Consider the following 27986-nt stretch of genomic DNA (forward strand, 5'->3'; position numbering starts at 1 on the left):
ATCTATCCATACCCACACCTATGCCTGGAAGGCTACAATACATCCTTGACAGAGCACCAGTCCAAAATAGTGCTGATTAACTGATTCACCACCAAGTCCCACCTTCACCCCTCAGCAGCCAAAAAGTGTCTGATGGGAATGATTAATTATTGAAATTGCATGCAGGATATAAAAAACCCAGCCGTTAAGGAGGGATATCCTGAGAGTCAGGCAGAAGGAAAACCTGACTTCCTGTCCTTGGAACCAGGATATCCGTCTGCAGAGGGCGATGAGGTGTCACCATAAAATGATTCTTTATTTATTATCTGGTTCGTGCGTGTGACCTTTACAAATGACCTCAAATCAGTAACAAATGAATAAAAGGAAATTTTATTTTTTCTGTTATGAAACCTTAAAATAATTAAATAATTAACATAAACCTGTTAATATTTATTTTAATATTTATTAAATCAATTATGACACAAAATCACACGGGTGTTTAAGACAGGTCTGGCTCAGATCTCATTTCTTTTTTTCTTTTTTTACAGTAAAATCATTGAATAAGAGAAAAATCTATGTGGATGAACAAGTCATCAAAATCTGTGAGATAAAGTCATCAAAAAGACAGAAGAGCGACATAATGACAGTCCACACGGAGCACAATATTTCATATTTCATGTCATGGAAAGTAAAAACCAACTCTTTAATCTGATTACAGTAAAAAGACATTCAGATTGTACAGACTTTTTTCTTTCTTTCTAAAGCACCAAGCTGTGAGATTAATAATATTAATATTCATACATAATTCTTTAGATCATATACACAAAGGAACAGATGGCAAGCCGAGGGGGATCAAGCACCATTTCAAATAAACACCCCATTCTCGACATTGACACTGCACCAAAACAATCAATTAACCCCTTCAGACCCTGAAATGACTGTGGTATCATTTATTCATGTGTTTTAACACATGCAACGCACTGATTGGTCAATACTGGCTAATCAATGGAAGCTCAGATTTTGAGAAAAATTATGTAGGTGTTTTGAATCATAGAAAAATTAGAATTTGTTTAGCAGTTGTATAAATAAAAACAATTTTAAACAACTGCTTGTGCAATGTAAATTGTGTCTGAAAGGTTTAATTATCAGGATAACATTTACAAAGTCTGGACTCGTTAACAGGAGCACCATGTACGTTTAATAAATATGCCTGAAGCTGAATAAATAGGAGCACAATTCAAAAACACAAATCAAAAATCAAATGCAAAATATAGTACAACAAACAACTAGTCTGAAATAATGACAAAAGAGGAAAAAATTACAAAAAACTTGGATTAGGAATGCTTGTTTTTAAATCTGTAGAATAATACAAAAACACTCACAAGGTTTTCTGGACGAATACAACCAAATATTTTCAACCCGTATATTTTTGAAAATCCTTAATGCTCTGAGAAAAATGCTGATTATGTTGATTATTAATTATAAATGCAGCTTGCCTTGGTGTATGTCAATACGTCAAGGCCAAAACGGTGTTTACAAAGTTTTTTTTCAGTTTGAAAACCTTTGAAAAATAAGAACAAAAATTGAAAAGTTAAAACAATAGCACCCACAATAGCACCTAGATCTGTATTCAAACAGCATTTAGAAAGATTAGCGTTGTAGTAAATATCATTTTGTAATGCCGTGGCGTGTGTGTGTCAAGTCTATATAAAAGCACCAGAAACGCCGAATAATTCTACTGTTGAAAACTTTTGCATAAATGTAAACGTGAACAGTACCTGAATGATTGACACGTTCAACGATTGTGAACGATCACAGCAGTGTGTCGAATTTTAATAATAACACAGTTCACATTATGCCCTCAAGTTCAGTGTGCACCAGTGTGTCTGGCACTTCTTTTGCCATTCTGACCTCTGAGCATCATATCAGCGCTATAACAACATAGTAACATTGTAATAACAGCGTAGTAATAGTGCTATAACTGCAGTAGCTGGTAAATGGGAAGACGAGTGAATGGATGAAGCACCTGCTGATGAGATTCTGTAAACAGTGTTATAAACAGCTTGTTGATAAGAGAGTCCACAGTAGTGGTTCTATAAAAATAAAAAAATAAAAATAAAAATAATTGGAAAAAGAAATTAATATAAATCCAGAAGGAACTGACAGTTGGCACTGCTGCTGAGGAGCAAGCAGGAGATTTGGTTATGGCTGTGACATCAAACATCTCAGATTCATTTTGAACATGGCGCTGATGCCTGAAATAGAAGGAAATAAGAGCATGGTCAAGAAATTGCAATTGCTTTGCCAACAATTATGATGCACCATATGGTGCAAAGACAATGTCTAGATGTTTCCTTATTCCCATACAACTAAAGTGATTTAACCACAACACCACAGCAGATCATTCTGGTCCACACAGCTAATCTGACAGTTTTTTACACCAGATGCCCTTCCTGATACAACCCTTCTATTTTTATCCAGGCTTGGGACCATCATGTGCGTGTAACTCACCAGGCTGAAGTTATCATAGAAGTTCATCAGCTCATCCATTCTGTACTGTTGAAGTATAACGACTCCGTTGAGGGTGGGACTGCGCTTACGAGCACAATTCTCACAGTGAACCACGTACATCTTCTTGCTGCTGCCCTCACTGGTGATGAAGAGCAGGTTAAACACCTCCACCTGCACACATACACATGTTATAAATCTACATCAAAATTATTTTACTGCTCCCTTATAGAAAGGGCTGTTTCATCATTTTCACAAAGCCTCAGAAACAGGCCAACACAAATAATAAGAAATGATTAAAATACATGGATTGAATGATTGATGAAAAACACAAGAACGTTAATACAGTAATTCCTCTTCTGGCCAGCAGAGGTCAGACTCGCCACAGTTTCAGGCCACAGTCGGGTTTCTGGTGACTTCCAGTTTTTTCCCGCTTGTTTTCTTGTCATTGAGCTAATGTTTGTGTCTGCTAACGCCTGCTAGCACAGCCTTTTACATAATTTATCAAGTGTAGTTACATATACCTCTTTTTTACCTGAGAATTTGTCAAATTTACTTAAAACGCACCATATTTAATATAAGTCATGATTACCCTATATCACATCAAATGTTACACTGACCTTCATGAAATGCCTAGAGTTCCTTTTATTCACCTAAAATGTTGATAATTCAGTTTGAAAAGTCAGCATTTTCTCCTAACTGTCAATGTTGATGTTAGCTAACAATTGCTTTTATATAACTCAGAATGCCAAGATTTACAAAATGCCTATTATTTAAAAAATAATAATTACCTCAGATAGTTAATGTTTTGTTGATACGGAGCCCCTTAGGGGTCACAACCGAAAAAAAATATGTGAAGAGCAAAATCCGTTCCCTCAGTTTAGTAATCCGTACCCTCGTTTTGGTAATCTGTACGCACGGTTTAGTAATCCGTACCCTCGGTTTGGTAATCTGTACGCACGGTGTAGTAATCCGTACCCTCGGTTTGTTAATCTGTACGCACGGTGTAGTAATCCGTACCCTCGGTTTGGTAATCTGTACGCACGGTTTAGTAATCCGTACCCTCGGTTTGGTAATCTGTACACATGGTTTAGTAATCCGTACCCTCGATTTGGTAATCTACGTACGGTTTAGTAATCCGTACCCTCGGTTTGGTAATCTGTATGCACGGTTTAGTAATCCATACCCTCGGTTTAGTAATCTGTACGCATGGTTTAGTAATCCGTACCCTCGGTTTGTTATTCTGTACGCACGGTTTAGTAATCCGTACCCTCGGCTTGGTAATCTGTACGTACGGTTTAGTAATCTGTACTCACTGATTTGTAAATCTGTACCCACGGATTTGTAAACTGTACCCTCAGTTTAGCAAAACTGTACCCACGGATTTGTAAACCGTACTCTCAGCTTTAAAATCACGCTATCTGCAATAAAAGTTTTACTGTGCGTCTAAACCCTGTTTTACGGTAATACAAGTGCAAAGCATTGAAGAGAATAAATCTACATATAGGTTGTAACTTTTCTTTTTGGTACGTTTTTATGCATCAGAGCTCGGTTTTGTATATTAAACTGTAAAAAGATGCTTTATTCTCTTCAATGCTTCGCAACTGTATTACCGTAAAACAGGGTTTAGACACACAGTAAAACCTTTAGTGCAGATAACGTGACCGCGGTCGGATTTTAAAACTGAAGGGTACAGTTTACAAATCCGTGGGTACGGATTACTAAACCGTGCATACAGATTATTAAACCGTGCATACGAATTACTAAACTATGCGTACGGATTACTAAACCGAGGGTACGGATTACTAAACCATGCGTACGGATTACTAAACCGAGGGTACAGATTACTAAAACGTGCGTACGGATTACTAAACCGAGGGTACGGATTACTAAACCATGCGTACGGATGACTAAACCGAGGGTACGGATTACTAAAACGTGCGTACGGATTACTAAACCGAGGGTACGGATTACTAAACCGAGGGTACAGATTACTAAACCGAGGGTACGGATTACTAAACCATGCGTACGGATGACTAAACCGAGGGTACGGATTACTAAAACGTGCGTACGGATTACTAAACCGAGGGTACGGATTACTAAAACGTGCGTACGGATTACTAAACCGAGGGTACGGATTACTAAACCATGCGTACGGATTACTAAACCGAGGGTACGGATTACTAAACCATGCGTACGGATTACTAAACCGTGCATACAGATTACTAAACCGTGCATACGGATTACTAAACCATGCGTACGGATTACTAAACCGAGGGTACGGATTACTAAACCATGCGTACGGATTACTAAACCGAGGATACAGATTACTAAAACGTGCGTACGGATTACTAAACCGAGGGTACGGATTACTAAACCATGCGTACGGATTACTAAACCGAGGGTACGGATTACTAAACCGAGGGTACGGATTACTAAAACGTGCGTACGTATTACTAAACCGAGGGTACGGATTACTAAACCGAGGGTACGGATTACTAAACCATGCGTACGGATTAGTAAACCATGGTACAGATTACTAAACCGAGGGTACAGATTACTAAAATGTGGGTACGGATTACTAAACCGAGGGTACGGATTACTAAACCATGCGTACGGATTACTAAACCATGCGTACGGATTACTAAACCGAGGGTACGGATTACTAAAACGTGCGTACGGATTACTAAACCGAGGGTACGGATTACTAAACCATGCGTACGGATTACTAAACCATGCGTACGGATTACTAAACCATGCGTACGGATTACTAAACCATGCGTACGGATTAGTAAACCATGCGTACAGATTACTAAACCGAGGGTACAGATTACTAAAATGTGGGTACGGATTACTAAACCGAGGGTACGGATTACTAAACCATGCGTACGGATTACTAAACCATGCGTACGGATTACTAAACCGAGGGTACGGATTACTAAAACGTGCGTACGGATTACTAAACCGAGGGTACGGATTACTAAACCGAGGGTACGGATTACTAAACCATGCGTACGGATTACTAAACCGAGGGTACGGATTACTAAAACGTGCGTACGGATTACTAAACCGAGGGTACGGATTACTAAACCGAGGGTACGGATTACTAAAACGTGCGTACGGATTACTAAACCGAGGGTACGGATTACTAAACAGAGGGTACGGATTACTAAACCATGCGTACGGATTACTAAACAGAGGGTATGGATTACTAAAACGTGCGTACGGATTACAAAACTGAGGGTACGGATTTTGCTCTTCACATATTTTTTTTTTTATTAGTGACCCCTAAGGGGCTCCGTATGCTGGAAATGTCATCTTTACCTTTATTTATTTTAATGAAGGTATGAGTAGTTTTATTAATTTACAATCTCTGTTGATCATTGAAATTAAATAAGCTAAACATAATTATTTTTGTATGATTCCATTAAATTGCTACTTCTATACTTTATAATTATTTTTATATGTATGAATGTGTGAATGTGTGTGTTAGAATGAGAGAGTGAGTTGTTGTGTGATAATGTCTTTATTGTATTTTTTGTGCACTGCGAGCATCCGTGTAACCAAAAACAAATTCCTTGTATGTGTGAGCATACTTGGCCAATAAAGTCTGATTCTGATTATACATTTTTCTAATTTTACATACTACATACTTGTTACATTAGCACACAGTGTTTCCTCACCTGGTCACCAGGTATTACATTCCCCCCACAGAGCTTCTTTTTGCTAATGCTAAATGTTTATGTGTATGGGTTTGTGAACACGTGTGTTTGTAAGTATGGGTATGTGTACATGTGAGTAGTGTATGGGTGTGTGTGTGTGTGTAACTCACGTCACATTCATTGCAGTAGTATGCTGGCTCATCCTTCACTCGACTCTGATAGCTAATCTTCTTTCCCTCGGCTACTAGTTGGTCTCTCAGGATCTGGATGTGTTTTATGGACTGTAGAAGACAATACCTGTACAAGAAACAGACCAGCAGTTACATATACACCTCCATATCTGCTCTCTTCTACTCTAACACACACAACATAATACACACAACCTTCACAGGATACACCTTTATCCAAGTGTTCAATGTGAGGAACACTGGAACAATGAAAACTAACCACAATCTTAAATTTGATTCATTCCAAGTTTTACGTAACTTATTATACACTTGTTATGCACACATGTACAATACACAAATTTACACACACACAATCCATGTTCCAGTTCATCTCAAAGGTATTTAATAAGGTAAGAGGTCAGGACTCTGTACAGGCCTGCAGGTTCTGTCACACCAAACTTATAAAATAATATTTTTATACTGCACAGACAGAACACAAAAGGTCTTCCTCAACCGGTTTAAGACATACAATTATTTTTTTTATCATTTATTTTAGACACCTTTTAGCAATACATATAACCGAGACACCTCAACTCAATAACTAGGAGGTGTGTCAACATACGGTTGGCTATTGAGTGTACATAAACAAACACACTCATGCATGTTTGTGCTGGAATAATAAACAAACCTGATCATTTTGTAAGTGCTGGAGTCGGCTACTTTGATTGTACGGGCCACGTTCCAGGAGACGTGGATCATGGGAACAATAGATTTGACCCCTTTGACCTCGTTCCACTCAAAACGTTCCAGAGCTAGTTGATACTGATAGGCTGGAAGGGAACCAAGAACACACACACTTTACTAAACTTGTGTTAAGAATTAAACAGGCTTCAGAAAACAGTGAAATGTACATTTGTGTTAGAGATTATGTGGATGATTTTTGTAGCATCTAGTACTTACAATTCACTGGTCCCACATTCCAAGCAATGTTGTTGCACCATCCAACAGCCTGAACCCAGTGCACAGTGCCTGCATTAATCCACACTAAATCTCCAGGACGCTGAATAAAACGATACACCGGGATGTTGGCGCTATAAAGATCTTCCAGAACTGGCCACCAGGAACCCGTCAGATAGTCCACTCCATTTCTAAATAGCAGAGATTGGCAAACGCACTATGGAATATTTCATAGTCATGAACCATAACCAATACTGGATTAAGGCTAAAGTTATCAGTAAAGCAAAGCTATGCTGACCACTTCTTAACATCTAGGAAAAGGGCTAAAAGAAGACAAGATATGGATATTATGATAAGGGGATAAATACTATGGGGAATAGGATAAGAGGACCAGATGAAGGGAATAGGGAACTGTGATCATACAGGTTATAGAGGGCCATGCCAACTTAGACCAGGACAAGGAGAGCACAGCTCATTCAATTACTAACTGTAAGTGTAAAATACAGAATCATTTCTCAGTGGTGCTCTCAGACTTTTAAATGACTTTTAAAGCCCTAAATGTTGCACTATGTACAGATCCTTACAGCTTTAAGTGCTTTCTAATTCCGTGTTTTGGAAAAAGTGTTTAAAGAGGAAATATGGTGCTTTGGTGGCGCAGCAGTAAATCACGCTAGCCCCTTTTTGCTGGGATCCAGAGTTCAAATTCCCAGCGGTGTTATCACAGTTGGGCATCTACATACAGATGTGATTGGCTGGTGGGGGCAGGGTAGGGGTGGATTCAGGGGTGATTCCTCGTCCGGTGTTAAAACATAAATATGAATAATGTATAGATTAATCATTGACTCACTTCTCACAGAACTCACTGATGGCCTGCCAGTAATGTTCATGTACAGCGAACCACTCACAATCACCAGGACCAATGTTTATGTTTACTGAGGAGAAGTTGTTGTTCTCCTGGTGGCCTGAGAAGAAAAAAAAATCTTCACAGTGTGTGACATTTTAGTGTTTGTGTATTGAATTGTTATAATATTTTTAAGCTTCTTGGTTCGTTCTTGAAGTGTCTTAAGGTTTTAATGCTTTGCAAAGTCAGACATTGATGAAAAAGACTTGCAGGATGACATGCAAGCAGCAGGAACAACAGTTCCATAGCAAACCATAAGCAGTAATCAGCATAACAGCTATTTCTTGTCATATACATGTGCATGTATGTGTATGTGTGACCTGGTGTACGACTGCCCGGGACCTTCATGTACAACTGTACAGTGTTCATGCCAAGGATGGTGTGGCCAACATGACTGAGCATGTTCTCGGGGGAGGAAACACGCATGAACACTGGCAACTTCAACAACTCCTGTAGCTGAGACTTCCACCTACACACACACATTTAATAAAACACACACCATTAACACATAATGGTTTTAATTAGCTGTACACTAAAAAGATATGCTGCCAGCCCTACCTTTTTGGATCTGAAAGGTCAATGTTGGTTCCAAATTTAATGGCTTTGCTGGTGGGTTTTTGCTCCGAGCTGAACGAGAAAAAGCACATGCACTGTTACACACTTCACAACACAGAACACAGAATATGAGCTACGTGTACACACTCAGAGAGGAACAAGTGTGTGTGTGTGCTAGAGATATATAAATCAGTTAGGTAACTCCACACCTGTTTGAGCTGGATGGGTTACTGGATAAAGTCTCTTTATTTTCTTCTTCATCTTCATCCTCACTGTCCTTCTCTTCCTATTGGGGTGTAGAAAAGTAAACAGGATCAACAGGATCTTTTTTCTGTTTTGCATATCTATTTGAATATATTTAATTTCCCTGTGCACTATATGCGACACGGCCTAGGCGGGCTGCAGGCTATCCCGTGCCTTCTTTGACACTTACGGAATACATATCCTCTTGATGTATTATTTAAACAGTCAATTCTGGCAATTAAGTACAAAAAGGCCTAAAATAACAAAGGCTGCCAGATTTCTGACAGTGTTGCATCCACACTCCACATTAGCTGAGACTCAGGCGGCTAATTAAGAGCACTAAAATCCAAAATATGTCACATTTAACTGTAATGCAAGTGCACCAAAACATTCTACACAAACTGGATATAACATCCATTTTTGAAAGCTTCGCTACAGCAGAATGTCAAACTGCAGGCAGAACCTCCCCCGTGTGTGTGTGCGTGTGTGTTTGTGCGTGTACCTGCAAGCTCTCTTGAAAGCTGGAGGCCTGGTACTGAGCGTATTTGGAAATGGTGGTGTGTGATCTGCTGCTCTCACATGGCCAGGCTTTTGCTGAACCAGTGGTGTTCCAGTTCTCATCAGCTGGCTGCTGCACCTGAGTCCTGACCTCCACTGCATGATCACTATTTGCCTCCACCAGAGACTTAGTGGAGAACAAACCCAGATCTGATAGGGAGAACAAGATGTTTGTTTTTTGGCTTTGTAATGCACTTCGTACAAGAACATTTTTTTAAAATCACCACTAACACCAAACTCAGTGCTAAGAATTAAATTGACTCAATTACATCATGTAGCTATGGTTGTTTTTAATCATGTCACATTGTTCTCTTTTATCCAGTTCTGGAGAACCATAAAGAACAACCTTTCAAAAATCGAGAAATGCTCTGACGTTAAACAATTTCTCAACGCCCAATCAATAAGAACACAACCTCTGAAGCTACCAAAGAGAAACATAGATGGAGGCCTAGAATACCGGTGTAATGTTGCAAACATAATGAATTTCATAACAACTCTGTTCCCCTGTCTTTGGCTTGCTCCTGCATCTACTACTTAACATCCAGCTTGGTTTACGTTTCTTTCTCACTGAGGCCCGAAACAGGGAAGCTTTGAAAAATATGCACAAAGAGGGATGGCTTGAGAATCCAGTTGCTGCTGGTTCTCAATACAGATCCTGAACATCACTGCTGTGCTGTATCATTTCTTTAAGTTAACAAATTAGCCCAATCCACATCCAATTCCAATCTGCTGGAGTGTTGCACAAAAAGCAGTCTGGGTACAACTGGATGATTATACGCCATATTTGGTAAGTTTCTTTGAGGTTCAGAATGGCAAGTAGGTCACCAATGGAAGTCTCCACAAGGTTGCTATTGCAAGAGTTTAAAAATCCCACAATTTTATTTACCATTGATTTCTATTTACAAGCATACACAAAGAAAATAAACTTACAGTGATTTGTTTGTAGGAAATCTGTATAACAGTGTGTACTTACTGAGTCTTAGTGACCCTGCCAGGCCTCTAATCACAGTAACTGGGTTTTTGGGATCAGTGCAGAAATGCAGCAAGACTGGAGAAAAAGCATCTCTCTTACTCTCAAGCTAAACACACACACATACACACCATTAGTCAAAGACTGACCACATGACATAAATATTTAGACATCAGCCAGTATAACTTTTATACGTAGATGCTGGGTGTTGGAGGGTTAAGCTTCTCTCTGGGGATTGGCTCCTTGTTTAATACAGGTTTTACAGAGAGAGATGGCAACAGGTAGGACTCGTGGAATTTCCCCTTTATATCCGTCTCTCTGTTAGAAAGGGAGGAAGAGTTCAGTTAAACATGGTACTGCAGGTTCACGTAAACATGCTATTATGACTGAAGTTTCTTTCCCAGCCAAAGAAGCTAGTCAAACCTAGAATTATCTATAGTTAAAGGGGGTATTTCAGCTTATCATTGTACTCCATGTAGCTGTTCATTCAGCTACAGTTTGTAACATGGTGGTGAGGCAGAACACTTATCACCAAACTGATTCTGGACTCAAGTGCAGTGGCACAGAGGAACAGAATCAGAACAAAAATAAGAAGGCAAACTCAATAGTATGAGAAACAAAAAGGTTTTTTTTAATGGAGACTTCTATGTGGCAGCTCAGTAAGCACTCAATCGCTGAAACAAGTGAGTGGAGAGGCGACTCAATAAATGAAAGCAAAAACAAGACACTTTCTGAAGCTACAGAGGGAGATCGCTAGGTGGAACTGTAACCAGGACCAAAGCACCAAGGCCAAAGCACTTAATGCAGAAGCATGTCTGCGATAAACAATGCAAAAGCCAAAAGGGTGATGTACTAGAGGTTACTTTAGGACTAAATAATACTTTAGATTTAAAGAATTAATGATAATTCAAATGTCATGTATTAAGTCAAGGCGCCTGCATAAGCAGCCGAAGAACAACCTTTGTTTTCGATGTTTTCTCTGGCGTCTAATGGACTTATTTAATCAAATTGTTTTAATAATTATGCATTATTGCAATCTGAACATATTTTGGCTAATAATGACTGATCATGATGAATAAAAATACAATGGGATTTAAAAATGCTATTTTTAAGAGAGACATTCTAGTAAGGTAAGAACATTATTCCAATTCGAGATGCATTTAGCTGAATGAAGAGATGTATTTTACATACATTCATGGACACCTACTTGCAGGCTTTAATGATCTGTGCTGCTGTGTTGGTGATGCTGATTTCCTCGAGCGGTATACTCCTCAGCTCAAACTCAGAGGCTCTGAACATCTGCCTCCCAGTGACATCAACCCTAACCAGGTGGATCTTCAGTGTTTTCAGAGGTATAGGAGACAGAGCTTGCAATTTTATTAGGTCTGCAGTGCTCTGCTGTGAGGATGAAGCTGTAATAGAGATTTCTGCGCTGGAGGAGGTCTTGGAGTTTGCTAGTGTTTTGGCTTTTTTTGCACCCTTATTTTTGGTCTCTTCTTTAGGATTGGCACTCTCTTTATCTTCATTTTCCTTTTTCTTATCAATCATGCTGTTAGCTTCTTTGCTGTTTGTTGTCGCCATTTTGGTCCTAAACTTGCCGCTCTTCTCGGCATGGACACTAGATGAGGAGCAATGCTGTGTCCCACTCTCCATCTTCACTTTCTTATTTTTATGGTTTCTTCGCTCTTTGGAGTTTGGTTCTTTTGATATGGCTTTGCTTTGCTTTTTTGAGTCATGCTTTCTTTTTGGGTTCTTTTGTCTCTCTGTCTTCCTGCTCCTAGCTTGCTCCTGTTTTTTCTTCTTTCTCTCTAGCTTGGTTTTAGGGTCTCCTCTGGTTTTCTTTTTGTTTCTTACATCTGATGAGAGGACAGTACTGGAACTTTGGTTCAGCAGAACTTCACAGCTGTGGGCCAATTTAGCCTGCACAGTAGCAGGCAACAAGGTTGCTGGTGTTTTCTTTAACTCTTCATCCTTCTCAAAAGTGACAGAAACAGGTTCTTTAGAAAGATCTACATTTTCAATTGTGTCTTCATTCTCCTGAGCATTAATGTCATCTGCTTCACCTTCTTTTGCCTTCTCACTGCCCTCACGTTGATCTGAAGGTAAATCTGAGGTAGTACTCAATGATGGAAGGTCAGTCAAGGAAGTGACTATTGTAGTCACATCAGTTGACGATGTAAAATCTGGGCTGTGCTCCTCTGCAGAGCCTATCTCTGAATCCAGAAAGACTAAGGAAGAGTATTTTACCCCATCCAGTTTGTTGGGTGGTGGCTGACCAAAGGGGCCACCCCTATAGATGTACCTATGAGCATTCGTTGCTGAGTCTGTGGCTGAGGTGTCATCAAACTGATGCAGGCAGGATACCTGAGAGCTTGCTGTGCCACTGTTGTCTTGCTCCTCCTTGAATTCTTCATCCTTATTCTCTTTGACAACATCAGAAGATTTAGCAATGTGATCAGGTTTGGACAGTTCATGGTGACATTTGTCCAGATCCAGTAAAAAATCTGGTTCTTTCCAAGCTTCTTCTAGGTCCTGGATTGGAGAGGAATGAGTGGGACTGGGCTGAAGCACTGGCCTTCTCATTACTCCAGGTATGCTGGCACCTGCCACATCATCCTCTTCTTCACTGAGGTCTGAAACAGGGGAGCCTTGCCAACTCAGCACAGGGGGGCTGGCTGAAGGATCCAGTAGCAGGTGGTTCTCAATACAGGTGCTGTGTGCAGGTAGAAGATTTGGAGCAAGATGTTGCCTTTCTTCAAGCTGAGAAACATTTTTTTCTAAACCACTGAAGGGATCCAACAACTCCTGTTCAGTGCTAGCAGGAGAGATGGGGATAAAGATCTCCTGGTCAAGCTGGTCTTGAGTTTCAAAAGTGGTAACTGGACTTGCAAGCCCAGGGGATGGCAGAGGCTTGCTATTTTCTGAGGTTGCTTCACAAACAATTTCATTTGGAGATTGAAGCAAAGGTTTCTCATTGGCTAAGGGGTAAGAAGTGAGTGGAATTGACTCTAAGGTCTGTGAAAAATCTGAGGTGCACTTGTTCTCGTCTTCTCCATGCTTTGTGTATTCATAAATACACAGTGATGTGTCTGAGAGAGCTGCCGATGAGGACTCAAAGAAGGCTGAATCAGGACTTTTACAAATAGAGTCAGAGGGAGTCTGAGGGGACATTTTTCTGCTTAAATAATCCTTCTTTTTTTTCTTGAGACCATCCGTCTCTGCTTTTCTTTCTCTTTTCCTCTCATCTTTCGCTTTTCTTCCAGCCTTTTCTAGCCCCATCTCAACTTTTCTATGTTCCCCTTTCCTTTCCCGATGGCCTTTTCTTTCCTCCCTCTCCTTTTTCTTTCTTTTTGCTTCAAGTTTTCGCTTCATCCTCTCTTTCTGTTCACTCACCCCCTCCTCCCCTTTTCTTTCTTTTCTTTTCTCTCGCTCTTTGTGTCTTTTCTTGGCTTTTATGTGTTTTTTTAGCAAGCTGTGGTCCACTCGATGGATTGGGTTCTCCTGGGTGCCGTGGTTAGAGAAGTTGTGCTGGGTGTAGGTTGAAGGACTACGGTGTCTAGAATGCTTTCTCTTTTTTTCTTCCAGCTTCTGAAAGCTGGACCCAGGTTCCGGGCTTGGAGACATCGGTCTACCAGAGCCATTGATATGTCGGACGCTTCTGCCTTCAGAGTTACATGGGGGCTGACTGTGTTTTGGGATGCTGTAGTGCCACCTTCCCTCTTTCGGTTTCTGTGATTCCTCCAGCCCTGGACTAGAATGCCTGAATTCCTGCAGAGCAACACAAATACATCACAAAACAGTTTGAGAAACAGTGTTTTACAGGATAAGTGCCATGGATCCAAAAGTTACTTACTCTGCTTTGTCTTTCTGTTTTCCAGACTGGAGTTGGTGAGCTGTTGTTGGCTTGAGGTACTGGGTGCCTGGATGTGCCCTCTTGAGGCTGGTGCTGGGAGCTATAAGGCACTCTGGTGAGGTTTGCTGGTAAAGTTCCATGAGGGCCAGGGTGATCACGGGTTTGGTGATTGTGAGGGCGGAGGTGGCCCAGTTTTAGAGACTTTGAGCTGTGGATGGCATGGTCAGGGATGCCGAGGGTAGACAAGGGATCAGGGTGGATCCTGTATGAGTGATCTCTGCCTTTGGACTGATTGGACTCCTTAATAAAGACATTGTATAAGTAAACAACATGTTTTTATATAATATAAATGTATACAATGCTAAGCCAAAACATTAAAACCACCCCTACCAAAAATGCAATATTAATGCCTATTACATAACAATTGTACATGTGAGGGTGAGGGATTTATTATATTGGGTTGATTCTAGTTCCTTGTAGTTCGCTTGTTGAATGCAACAGGATCGACTGTGTTAAAGTATCTCAAAAACTACAACGGGTGTCACAGGCTGGCATGGTAAATGCCCATTGACGAATGCCATTTGACAGCATGTTGGATGGATGGTACAAATGTTTTGGCTCATTTCTTTAATAGAAAATGAAGTAGTTTTGTTTACTTGGTGTTTGATCTGAAATCCTGAAGTAGACCCTCTTTTGTTTGACTGACTCCAGAGGGCAGCACTGTGGTATGGTGGGCTCTTAGGGAGATGGGACAGAGGGGAATGGTCCATAGGGTGCTTTGTTCTTAAAAGAAGCTCCTGCAGAGCAAATTATACATGAGCATTTTCATAAAATAACCCCTTGTGATGGGTGGTAAATCATCTTCAGAATGGTTCTGCTTAGCTGGAGCACCATATCTTTACAAATATATGGCTAAGTCAGAAGAGAAAGGCCAGAACCACTAACCTGATGTAAGCTGCTATTTTTACTCCTCTTGCTAGGACAGTCGTCTCTCGATGGAGATGTGTTTCGGTGGGCGGGCCGTTTTAGAGAGAGACTTTGTAATGGTCTGGATGGAGACACTGGACTCCATCGGTCTTCATGTGGAGGGCGCTGCTGCTGGTAAGTGCATCCATGCTGAGGAAAAAAAGACCATAAGATACACATACACCATAAACAACACACACTTTGTATTCCTGATTTGCATGTAGTCAATATTTGACACATTTTGTATTTATTCTTTCAGACACAGGAAATGTCATCAGTTCAGTATTGTTTTCCAACCCAAACACCCTAGGTGCAACTCACATTTTTGTCCATCTCATCAATACTTTTCCTCACCCTTGGAGACTGATTATTGGAAATGCGTCCTCCACACCCTGAGCTGTAGCCATTAAGAGTGCCGCCATCTGGGTTCTGGTGCTGGTTAGTACCCCAAGTCCATTGTGCGAGTCGATCTCTCCCACTTGGTTCTCTCTCTCTGTGGTGAACATTGATTCTGGACCTGCTGAACTCTGTAGGTCTGGGAACATCAACACAAGCATTTAGCATTTAGATTGCTTAAACACTTAAACACAAGAAAAAAGTATATATATACTATAGATACTAAGTTCTAAATCTTTTTAGGGTACAACTGCTACTGCTGGTCCAAACAGTTGTTGCTTCAATGGTATGTATTTAATATCTAGAGGACCTAGAGGATGTAGTACATATTTTAAATGTAATACATAATTAGAATTTCTTCTACCTTTTAACCTAAATTGGTGGCTCATGGAGGTATTATACAGTGGACAAATGTGACTGTTCTGCAACCCCTTCTACATGTCTGAGGTATCACTAACATTATAGCTTCATAAAATAACACAAAAGAGTTTTCCTGTGGACTGACCTGTTGTTATAAGCTTTGTGATAGTTTCTTCCTAACGTGTGAGTCAGGAACGAATGCTGTGACTGGTACATTCCACCACTGACCCTGCAGATAGATATAAGCAAGATTTATAAATATTTAATCATAAGGTGCAGGAACAACAGAGTTCAGAATGTGTGCATCAAAAAAAGCACCTGGACTGAGTTGGCCAGTGGCGGCTTGAGCCAGGAGCCCATAATGCCCTATTGGAGCTACCAGAGGAGTCCCAAGTGAACCGTCCAGAGTACTGCTGCTCCGTGTGATACATTCAGCCTTGAGCAAAACTCAGAAAGTCTTATTGTGGCTGATTACAGATGATAAGACAACAACATCCAATGAAGTCTGAAAACTCACCACACTCGTCTGTTTGGGAATTCCTCCAGTGCAGATGTGAGACACCACCACAACAGCAACTGATTTCACTTCCAGTCTGAAATCAAAAGAGAACAAATGACTTGAACAGTAAGCCATTGTTCAAATTACAAGTGGGTGTCGTATTAGAGATGGAACTGAAACAAAGATACTGGCAGTATCATTCAGAATGAATTGCCTTGTACAGTTTGTGTTTTCAACAGTTCAATTTACTCAGTCAAGTACTGATGTACCTAAAGGCCTGGAAAATAGGGCAGGTTCATTTTGCAGTGACTCCAGAGAAAACTGTGTATGCGTCCTCATTTAAATTATTCTGCAGCAAGTGTTCGAGTAGGTTTTGTTTTGCATTTATTTATTTACTTATTTTTTCGGATTTTAACGTCATGTTGGCGCCAGCAAGTATGGAGGGAGGGGCGTCGGGGCCGCAAGATGGTTCTTTTAGACATCCATTCATACACATGAACATTCACACAACAGACAGACAAACATAGAGCTGCTTATCCAGCCCTTACTGTAGCCACAGCTACAACACTGGGCTACACGGCTACGGTAAGTCTGGACACCACGGCCGCTAGGCTTTCTGGGTAAAGCCCGTTCTGGACCCCCAGTGGCGGACGCTATCATATGTTTCATTCATGACAGAAACGTCAGGTATTCGTTACACAAGATTCATCAATTCACAAGTTAAATGTCAAACACAGTCATGGACAATTTTGTATCTCCAGTTCACCTCACTTGCATGTCTTTGGACTGTGGGAGGAAACCGGAGCTCCCAGAGGAAACCCACGCAGGCACGGGGAGAACATGCAAACTCCACACAGAAAGGACCCAGACCTTTTTGCTGTCGAGTAGCATTTAGTTTTGCAACTCTTTTTTTCTTTTTTTATCTCGACATGAGTTACAGGATGCTCTGTCCTGAATCTCACACTAGTTTACTAAATAATATCCAGCCGTAAGTGCAGTAGTGTGCAATGGAATGACTATACACTATGTAGTAGCTAGAACGCAGTTTGGAACACAGCCTTGCATGTACCGGATGTAGAAAAGCACGGGAGGGTAAATTAGTTTATTAATATTATTTATTCACATTTACTGCCAGAAAAGAGATGGTATTTGTTAAACACGCTGTTAGAAAGTTATCCTGTTTTTTAATTGTGTTGAATGTAGCTAGTGTTTTGTAAGTTATTTTAGCACATGTGGCTAATGCAGTGCTGTTACCATGGTTACGAGTTTTCCTCGGTTTGTACGGCTTATAAATATCCAAAGACTACTGAGTTTGGCATGTTCTTTCCACATTTATGTGAGTATCTTACCAGTACTTTTGTTTTTATGCACTGGGAAAAGTAAGTGTATTGATTGCTCCAGTTTGCGCCTTGATGTGTGTGTAATAATACCAAGGTGTGTGGTGCTTTGTGATGTATTGTTCAGTGTGTGTACAGTGTGTGCATTACGTGTGTGCATTGTGTGTGTGCATTGTGTGTGTGCATTGTGTGTGTGTGCATTGTGTCTGCAGTGTGTGTGTGTGTGTGTGTGTGTGTGTGTGTGTGTGTGTGTGTGTGTGTGTGTGTGTGTGTGAGAATGCCAGTGGCTTTCTTATATCTGTTGTGCGAATACAGTCTACAGTTCATGTACAGTTCATGTACAGTGTGTAAATGTGGCGCCGGCGAGCAGGAAGGCGAGCGTCGGGACCTCGAGTGAGCTGCCCTTGGCAGATCTCGCAGTGGTTTAGGACGTACACTCATTCACACACACATACATTCATACAACAGACAAACATATAAGCTACCTATCCAGCTCTCACCGCAGCCACCCAGTCTCCCACACTGGGATACACGCTGACGGTAAGCCTGGATACCACGGCTCCTCCCACTGACGCTACATAGCCCCCTCCCTAAAGGTCAACCGTCCCGGTGACCTACTCACCAGCGACCACTGGGTGGCTCCATGTCCGGACCTCACCCCATTACACTGCCGAGCGGCTGTTTCAACACCCCTGCTGCACCTGGCTTTCCATGCCCTCGCAACAACCCCGGGGCCAGCGCACTCAGACAGATCGGGCATATTGGCCCACCGAACCACCAAAGCCACCCAGACATCACAATCCCACTTCTGACACCAATGTGGCGCCGGCGAGCAGGAAGGCGAGCGTCGGGACCTCGAGTGAGCTGCCCTTGGCAGATCTCTCAGTGGTTTAGGACGTACACTCATTCACACACACATACATTCATACAACAGACAAACATATAAGCTACCTATCCAGCTCTCACCGCAGCCACCCAGTCTCCCACACTGGGATACACGCTGACGGTAAGCCTGGATACCACGGCTCCTCCCACTGACGCTACAATATGAATACAGTGTATGTGCATTGTGTCTGCAGTGTGAGTGTACAGTGTGTGTGTGTGTGTGTGTGTGTGTGTGTGTGTGTGTGTGTGCATTAGGTAATGGCTCTTCTTATATCTGTCTGTGCGGGTATAGTGTGCAGATGTGTGCAGTGTGTGTGTACAGTGTGTGTGTTAGGTAATATGTGTGTGAATGCCAGTGGATCTTCCTATATCTGTTGTGCGAGTACAGTCTACATGTACAGTGTGTATATGAATATAGTGTATGTGCACTGTGTCTGCAGTGTGAATGTGTGAGTGTACAGTGTGTGTGTGTGTGTGCATTAGGTAATGGCTCTTCTTATATCTGTCTGTGCGGGTACAGTGTGCATATACAGTGTGCAGCGTGTGTGTACAGTGTAAGTGTAGATCAATGTAAGTGACTCTCCTCATATCAGTGTCTAGAGGAGACAAACAGGAGGAGAGGTATGAATGGAATAAGGCCACATCATTTGTCTCTCTGTGTGTGTGTGTGTGTGTGTGTGTGTGTGTACAGGTTAATTAAATGGTCTGAATGTTTGTGACAAACTGAAAATCTTATGCACTTCTTCACCATTCTATCCACTATATAAAATCTACATTTTGAATACTGAGCTGGTTCTGCTCACTTGTGTGTATGTTCACCTTTTTACACTTTACACTGACATTTACACTTTTTTATCAATTTGCTTTGATGTTAGAGGTTCCATTACATGTGCGCTTTACTGGAACGGACAGGGTTTGCAGGTATCAGGTGTGTTTGTGCATGTACTTTATAGTCAGTATGGAAACATTAACCGTTAGAGGAAGTGGCTTCACCTTCCTGTGGAAACGTGACTATTTTTTGCATCAGATATCATCGTAAATGTGCAAGACATTTATTACACATAATCTCTGATCCAAAAGTGATACAGAAGTTTAATAACTGACAGAACTAAACATGTCAAAAACATGCAGGATGTATTTTGGCTAATTCAATTTGCCCCAGTTGTGGGTGACTGGATGTGTGTGTGTTGCCCTGCGATAGATTGGTGCCCTGTGAAGCACACTCAGCACTCAGTACTTGCACTCAGTATTTCGAAGTGTCGATCATGAACAACAGTTAGTGAGAATGAATGAATGAATAAGTTTATAATACACCATGATTAATAATACTGCACTGTTACAATTTTACAATAAACGTTTACTTTAAAAAGTCATTATGCCAGAACTGGGGATGCTGGTTTCCGTTTAGTGGACTGTAATGTGGATTGAACTCTACAAAACAGCGGCTTTAACCATTACAAACAGAAAGTGAAAGGACCAGACAAAACCATCTTAAAATCTGAAATCACCAACAAAGAAGAGTGAGGAACTAAGAATCCAACATAGATTTTTTAAAAAGGGCATGTTAAAAACACTTCATCCTGGCCAACATTGTGGTCGGCTTGGTGTCACCTGGAAACACTCAGCGCAATGCACCTTGGGAAATAAGAAAAAAGAAAAGGAAGGAGAAGAAGATCTCACTTCTGCCGGATTTTGAGAGGTGGGAGTTGGCTGTGTTATCATGACGGCTTGGTGAGTTACATGCTTAGACAGGAGAAACAAGTGCTGCTGCTTATAGCATGCTCTCAAGTGGGTAAACCGTATGCTTGATGCTTCCTGAACAATGAGAACGAGCACTCAGCTTTCGCCTATATATAGTTTAGTGCAATTTAAATCCACTCTGAGTCGAAGAGAAAACTGCACATGTTCAGACTGACTAGAGACAAAGATCAGCAGCAGAGCTCCATTTCCTAAAACTGATATCAAGAAGAAGGAGGGGTGGAAAACTAAAGGGAATCAAAGAGCCGGAAGAAGAGATAATTAGAGGGGGATGAATCAAAAGGTTGGAGAGGTTTTGACTTACTAAGCATCACACTCAGAGATTCCTGGTTTAACATTTAATTGTGGATATAAACTAAATATACCCCCAGAAATGGAATGTGAATCTGGCAACACATTCAACAACATCCAAACAATTATACACATGTACCACCCACAGGTACCAATGGGACTGAGTGACATGCCAACTACAATGAGTGCATTTCACTGCGCATTAATAATCTGATCCCGAATCAATACAAACAGCACTCTCAGTCATTTGTAAAAATCTGATTAAGCCTCAGGATTTTCACTCAGCAATCAAAACAATCTCTGATGTGCAGAAACACTTGCATCAGGTTTCATTCTGACAAAGTTCCTAGACAGTATTTAGAGTATAAAATGTGTACAAAAAGTAAATAGCATCATAACTGTGCTGACAGAACTTACTACACTAGAATATCATTTGAGAAGTTATTAGAAAGCAAATAATTATACATTATACACAATGAAGATAAATGATTGGAACCCGGAGGTTCAGTGTGTGTAGGTCAGTAGGTGTGTAAGACTGGAATGCTGAGAAGTCAGTGTGTTCAGGCCAGTGGTTCTTTAAGATTAAAATGCTGAGGTGACTGTGTGTTTAGGTCAGTAGCGGTGTATGATTGGAATGCTGAAGCATCAGTGTGTGTAAGTGGTTTTGTATGATTGAAATGCCGAAGCATCAGTGTGTGTAAGTGTGTATGATTAGAATGCTGAGACATCAGTGTGTGTAGGTCAGTAGGTGCATATGATTGGAATGCTAAGGCGCCAGTGTGTGTAGGTCAGTAGGTGTGCAAGATTGGAAAGCTGAGAAGTCAGTGTGTTCAGACCTCATGCCCCATCCCACTGGCACCCCCAGTTCTCCAACCCCCAGTACCACCAGCAGGAAACACCTGACTATACCTAAATGTTTGCTTTTTGGTTCAATTCTGAACTGACCGTCTATTTGGTAAAACACACTTTTACACCTGTGGATTGGGACACAACCCCAAACATGAGTACAGCCTTTATGCTGTGATTGTTCAAAACAAACACTGGGAAACACTGGGCGCAAAGCAGGAACACTCTGGACAGGGTGCCAATCCAGGGGCATACATTTTGGTGAATCTAATTGTAAATTCTGAGGGATATAGACTCACATGAGACACCAAAGATTCTCAGCAGATCAACTATTTTTTGATGGAAATGAGGAGGGGGCTATATTTCACTATAGGGGTATATTTAATCACACACACACACACACACACACACACACACACACACACAAAATCGTGTGTGTTTTATTCTATGTGAGGGCTGAGACAGTGATAAGCAGACCTCACTTCCTGTATTCACTATGGCTCTGTTATCATGTTACACACGCACACACACCCACACACACACACAGAGCAATGTTTGCAATTGTCTGTATTTGCAGTTTCATATTGCTGTGCAACAAATACACACATAGACACTTCACCTACATACACAAACACACACACACACACAGACAGACACACACTTCCGGACGGCTGCAGCTAAGTTTAGTCTATTTTAAAAAAGACACACACATGCACACACACATTTTGGTTTTTATATTGCTTTGTGCAACAAATACACACAACAAGGACCTCAGTGCACTTCCCAACCCCAGCCACTCGCCCACACACACTTCCTGATGAATGCATCCAAGTTCAGTCCCTTTAACACCTCTCTCTCTCTCTCTCTCTCTCTCTCTCTCTCTCTCTCTCACGCACACACACACACACACACACACACTATGGAAGCACTTACTCAGCTCTGACAGACAAACGGTGTGTAATGTGTCACACAGACGAGTGCGGCTCCTCCATTCTTTCTTTTTTCTTTTTTACGTCCATTTTTCTCTCCCCTCTCCCATTCTCTCACCCCCACTCTCTCTCCGTCTTGCACATACACACTCACAGCTTTCCCCCTTCAGCCCTTCAGCACATAGACAAAGAAAAGGGAAGGCTCAGACAGAGAGAGAGAGAAAGAGAGAGAGATGAAAAGAGAGAGAGATGTGTGTGTGTGTGTGAAAGTGTGACGACAGAAAGAAGCTCCGCCTTTTTTGACCAGCCAATGAGCGCTGAAGTCTTTTTTTCTCCCATTCACTCTGTATCCATCTCTTTTCCACCAGTCTCACTTGTTCTTTCTTGTTCTTTCAGTGTCTGTGTTTTTCATCTGTCTCTCCTCATGTGCCATCTTTTTTCTCTCTGTATAATTATTTAGCATTAACACTCTTACTTCACTTTGTATTTTTCTTTCTTACTATTTCTCTTGTCTTTCTTTGTATTTTTGCCTTTCTCTCTTGTTTCTGGTTCCTCTGTCTGTCTCTGTCCCTCAACATCATTACTGTGTGTGTCCATTTACTTCTTGTTTTTCTTTGTTTCCTATCTCATTGTTTTATATTCAGTTTTTTACTTCTTTTCGTTGTTGTTCCCTCTGTCTCCATCTTTCTGTGTTTACACTATAAGTACAGGATGTGTTTCCTAGGAAACCGATGATACTTTTGGCTCACTGATGAATTTAGTCGTACTGCCTCACCTGGCACAGACACTTAAACGTACACCATTTTACACTCACAAACTGCAGAGGGCGGGGGCACTGCAGCACTTCTCATCTGTACAAGTGATGGATGAACTTTTTATTGCACTCTGTCAGTGTGCGCACGTTCACACGCTATATATAATATCTACACACCACATGCACACTGCAAGGACTAAAAGTGTTTTATCCCACCACCTTTGTATTTTTAATATATTAATATAATGATTTTTTTTGAGACAGGCAAAGCTATACTTGACTGATATTGATTGCTGTTACCCACTTTCTTTCTAAACAAAGCCAGTGCTGCTTCTAATTTGGATAACCTTAACACTTTTCCACCTTAAAACAGCTGGTTTATAGACAGCAAGATTGGTTTGGTTCCAACAGCACATTACTGCAGTACAAGAACTGAAAGCTGGTCACATCAGGTGCTTGGGGTTGCTGCCATTTAATCTTCATGAAAACAATTTGAGAAATTGATGTTTTTTCAAGTCCCTGGGAATTTACAATCACAAGTACAGGTTTACTTTACCTGAGCCAGTCGTCTGTTTGTCTTAGTCTCATAAACTCAAGTCAAACTTCAAGCCATTGGTGACCAAACCAAATAATCAGAACTGTGACTGAAAAAACCCCCAGTACTCAAGTACTACACACTGCTTCTTAGTATCTCACAAACATGAGTAGCCAATTAGCAATTGATAGCTGTTACTGAAGAGGTCATTGAAGAGGTCATTGGCTTTGCAACAGCTGATTAGTTTTGCAGCAATTGTATGCTTAGCCGTATTCAAGGCATAAATGTAAAAAGCTAGCAGTGTTTACAAGATGTATATCAAGATATTTACTTCATGTCACTATGGCATCATCGATTTGCGATGATTGGCTGCACAAATGGGTCAGCTTTCTTTAATGCCCTCTGTCTAGTGTCACTTGTAGCAGACCAAACCTTGATAATGCAACCCATGTCGTGACGGCCAATCCATCTTATGAGTCCACAAGTCCTGTCATAACATTGCCTTCAATGTTGTAATGTGGGTGCCTCTTTACATGCCTAAAGTAACCTCATTCAGAAGCTCCTTTTTCATGTAAGCCATCTTGAATAATTGCTCATCATCTTCCTCCACAAGATTTTCAGCAGGCTTCACTTTTATGTGAGACTAGTGGCCAGAAAAAGTCTTTCTGGGTTGAAGTATGTCTAAAACAGCAAGTGTCACATGCATCTCACCAATGTCAGAAAACATGAAGACCATCTGGTACAGACCAACAGAAGATTGACTGTGATCTGTTGAGTCTATTGTATATTATAGTAATCCTGGTGACAAGGTGAATGTGTCACAACATAGTGCATCAAACCCTTTTGTGTACGGGGCTGCATAGTCACCAGTCAAAGTGCACATGCTGACTTCAGTATACCATCAAAAGCACCGACTATGGGTATGCTAGCATCAGAACTGGACATCGGAGTAATAGAAGAAGGCTGTTTGGTGTAACAAATCATGTTTTCTCCAAGATCATGTAGAAAGCATCAAGTTGCACTGTACAACAATCTCCTTCAAAACGTACAGAAATTGAAGGACCTGCTGGTAATGTCTTGGTATCAGACACCACAGGACACTTCAGATGTCTTGGTGGGTCAGAGCTGTGTTGACAGCTATTAGGCAGGTTATCCAAATGTTTAGGCTCATCAAGGTAAGGGACTAGAATTTTCCTGGATGAGCCTTTGACACAGTAACATGAGTGTTTAGCCAGACCTATTTAAGATTTTTTAACATGTCTCAGTGTTCCTACTCTTTGCCTTTAAGCAATATATAAAAACATGAAATATTTTGTATTTGTCCTGTTTTGGTTTGAATATTGTTTAAATGTCAATTTCAATGTTTAATTTAATTTCCTGTCCTAATTTTTCTGAAATTAGGATTTATACTTCAGGCGTCCATATATTAAGTTACATTTTTTAGCTTATCAGAAACCAGGAGTTCCTGCTGCCAAAATCTTGTATAATTGATTATCAGCTATGATGGCATATTAGCTTTCAATGCATGATGAATTTAAAATGGAATTTTAAAGGAATTTGAATTAAGGATTTGCAAAGTAAAAGCTCATTAGTAATGGAGCATGCTGTACAGTGAGGTAACTAAAGGTCACAGGCGAGCCTTGTTTATATAAGCCAGACCTGAGTAAAGCATACAAAACATAAAGCCACAGAATTTTACGTACATCAGGTTTGGTGAGGTTTGGTACGGACATTGTACTCAGTTTTCCAAAAAGAAACACACACCCGACGCAGCATGAGTGCTAGCATCTAAACTGTGGGTTTATTTAAATCAGTCTTGTGTGTTTGTTTTCTTGGCATGTGAAGTTAGAAACACAGCATGTTGAAGGGGTTAAATATGGATGGACAAGGATAATCTAATAAATAACCAATAGCTAAGGTTAAAGAACACTTGGACACTATGGCTAAGCAGCTAAGAAAATAACTTGCACACCAAAAATACATCCAAAGTAAACTCAACATTTGAACAAGCATTATTACGTGAACTGTTGTAACAATGTTTGTGTAGATTGAATCCACAAATCGGATGTGTTTTTATTATTTATGGTTGCCGATGCCAACAAACCCTCAGTGTAAAAATGCACTGTGTACAAACGATACTTAGCAATGCATTATTGCTCCAAATTAATTTTAGAAAGTAAAATACATTTTTAAATTCTCTTTGAAATCGCAAATTAGTCATAGCCAACATGATAAGCCATTTCTAAATTGTTCAATGGGACACAAGGCAGACCATTTCTGACCAAAATCTTTTTGCTCAGCTTGACATTACCTACCTCTAATTTGCAAGCCTATGTAAACAGCAACTGTGGTCCGGCTGGTTCCACTGACACTGAGTGTACACAGATGACAGACAATGATTTTAGGAAGTGAAGACTAGTCCTGGCTGGCTCATGTCTGCATCACATTGCATCAATATGGAATAATCAAGATGCTTGGATGCACATTTGCAAAGCTAACTGATACAACACAGCTAATAGCTAATGTTAGTGAAAGACTTGTTGCCATTAAGTTTGGTCTGGTAATTGCACCCATGTCCTCAAAATGCTATATGCAAAATGCACAAGATTTTTAACCAAAAATATGACATTACTTAAAGCAAGCAGGATCCTGTAGCCAGGGAAGAACACAGGATTTATGATTGTTACTGTTTCGGTGGGAAAGCGCAATCATTAGTTATGCTGCTGAAGATGAACGTACAAATGTTTTACCACGGCAAGTGTGCCAGTAAACCAGCAAATCGTTGCAGAACTAAGCTTGTTGTGTACATTCATTTTGCTTTTCATGGCTTTGCAGTGCAATTCATTGGATGAGTGTTTCTGTGTGTGTGTGTGTGTGTGTGTGTGTGTGTGTTTAAAGGGATTTTGTGATTGTAGAATGGCACAAGAGTGTAGCCTAGCGTGGTGATTAACTATTAAATGTGGGTCAATGTTTAGCCGGCAGCTTTAGATTAAACCAGAAAACAGAACACAGACGACGGACAAAGACACGTACACACACACAAAGAATGTCACTAGTGCTGATCATAAATACTGAAGCTTATGGATCTACCAACTGATATTAAATTTGGAGCCAAATACAATATAAATCTCTGCCAGAATGTGTTGCACAGTCGATAAGTAAACATTATATGGACAAAATGATAAAATGATCGGGACATGCCTTCTAATATTTAAATTCATGTGTTTCAGCCACAACAATTACTAACAGGAATTTGTATGCCTCTAACTTTGCAGCAACAGTTTAGGGAAGACTCCTGCACAAAGCAAGGTCTATGAAGAAGTAAAGAAAAGCTTGGTTTAAAGAAACTTCAGAGTTTCTAATTCCCACAGACACACAGAAAAAGTCTTGTGATAAGTGGCTGTTATAGCTGAAAATATCACATGGGGACACTCTATTTGAATTCCATTTGTTTTTTAAATAGGATGTCAAACAAGCTCATGGTCAGGTGTCCAAATACTTTTGGCAATATAGTGTAGATGCCGGCTGAGACGGTATGCAACCCTACACACACAAAGGTACATAAACAGTATATATAATGTGCACAAATAAATGCATGCATGTACTTGCATTTAAAATGCATGCATGCACACACACACATGCATGCAAACACACACACACATCACTGGTCGGCAAGTCTCCACACTGCAGACCCACACAGCAGTTTGCCGGTTCCCACCTTCTCTTGTTCTCCACCTTTTTCCCTCCACGTTCTCTCGCTTTTATCCTCTCCGACCTTTCTTTTTCTCCTCTGATCCTTGGCTCCCTAAACCTGTCCTCTCTCCTTTTCCTCGTCCTCCCTCCTCTTCCACCTCCTCCTCCTTTTTCCCCGTTTCTCTTCTCTCCTTTTTGATGCAGACTTTGGCGTCAGACCCCCGCATGTGCATCCGGATGGGCCTTCAATCAAACCTCCCAGCCAATCCCTGCACAACGTTCTGCACCACTCTGAACAGCCCAGCCAACGACGAGTTAATGGGAGTGCACTAGATCTGTGAGTGTGTGTAGTGCATGTGTGTGTTTTGGAACAAGGCCAGTCTA

The 27986-nt window shown here is 40.8% G+C and overlaps 1 protein-coding gene across 6 annotated transcripts; it reads right to left on the reverse strand.

The window, feature by feature from the left end:
• Positions 1 to 353: 353 nt before the first annotated feature.
• Positions 354 to 27720, reverse strand: kdm6bb (lysine (K)-specific demethylase 6B, b). 6 transcript variants are annotated; one of them, XM_063014630.1, is made up of 21 exons: positions 27628 to 27720; positions 16593 to 16668; positions 16394 to 16511; positions 16221 to 16304; positions 15641 to 15854; positions 15299 to 15469; positions 15010 to 15150; positions 14354 to 14653; positions 11708 to 14268; positions 10695 to 10818; positions 10504 to 10609; positions 9475 to 9680; positions 8939 to 9015; positions 8733 to 8801; positions 8495 to 8643; positions 8121 to 8235; positions 7277 to 7464; positions 7005 to 7146; positions 6320 to 6446; positions 2491 to 2661; positions 354 to 2234 (listed from the first exon to the last, which is right to left on the reverse strand). In XM_063014630.1, the coding sequence occupies exons 3-21, from the start codon at positions 16504 to 16506 to the stop codon at positions 2211 to 2213; spliced, it is 5082 nt and encodes a 1693-aa protein (XP_062870700.1). In that variant the 5' UTR covers positions 16507 to 16511; positions 16593 to 16668; positions 27628 to 27720; the 3' UTR covers positions 354 to 2210. The 6 variants fall into 6 exon arrangements, with proteins under 6 accessions (XP_062870700.1, XP_062870702.1, XP_062870699.1 ...); XM_063014632.1 differs by lacking the exon at positions 27628 to 27720 and adding an exon at positions 22625 to 22790 and having other exon boundaries at positions 15674 to 15854; XM_063014629.1 differs by lacking the exon at positions 27628 to 27720 and adding an exon at positions 22625 to 22790.
• Between the last annotated feature and the right edge of the window lie 266 nt (positions 27721 to 27986).

Source organism: Trichomycterus rosablanca, chromosome 18 (genome assembly GCF_030014385.1).
Source record: "Trichomycterus rosablanca isolate fTriRos1 chromosome 18, fTriRos1.hap1, whole genome shotgun sequence".
In the NCBI taxonomy this organism is placed as follows: Eukaryota; Metazoa; Chordata; class Actinopteri; order Siluriformes; family Trichomycteridae; genus Trichomycterus; species Trichomycterus rosablanca.

What these genes read in the sequence shown, in the direction of transcription:
- kdm6bb (XM_063014630.1), bottom strand. Translation starts at nt 16,506, where the DNA reads ATGTATCACACGGAGCAGCAGTACTCTGGACGGTTCACTTGGGACTCC. An exon ending in CAGATCATTAAAGCCTGCAA is followed by an intron (nt 10,819 to 11,707) that starts GTAGGTGTCCAT and finishes CCTTTCTAACAG; the next exon opens with AGAGACGGATATAAAGGGGA. An exon ending in AACCCATCCAGCTCAAACAG is followed by an intron (nt 8,802 to 8,938) that starts GTGTGGAGTTAC and finishes TTTCTCGTTCAG; the next exon opens with CTCGGAGCAAAAACCCACCA.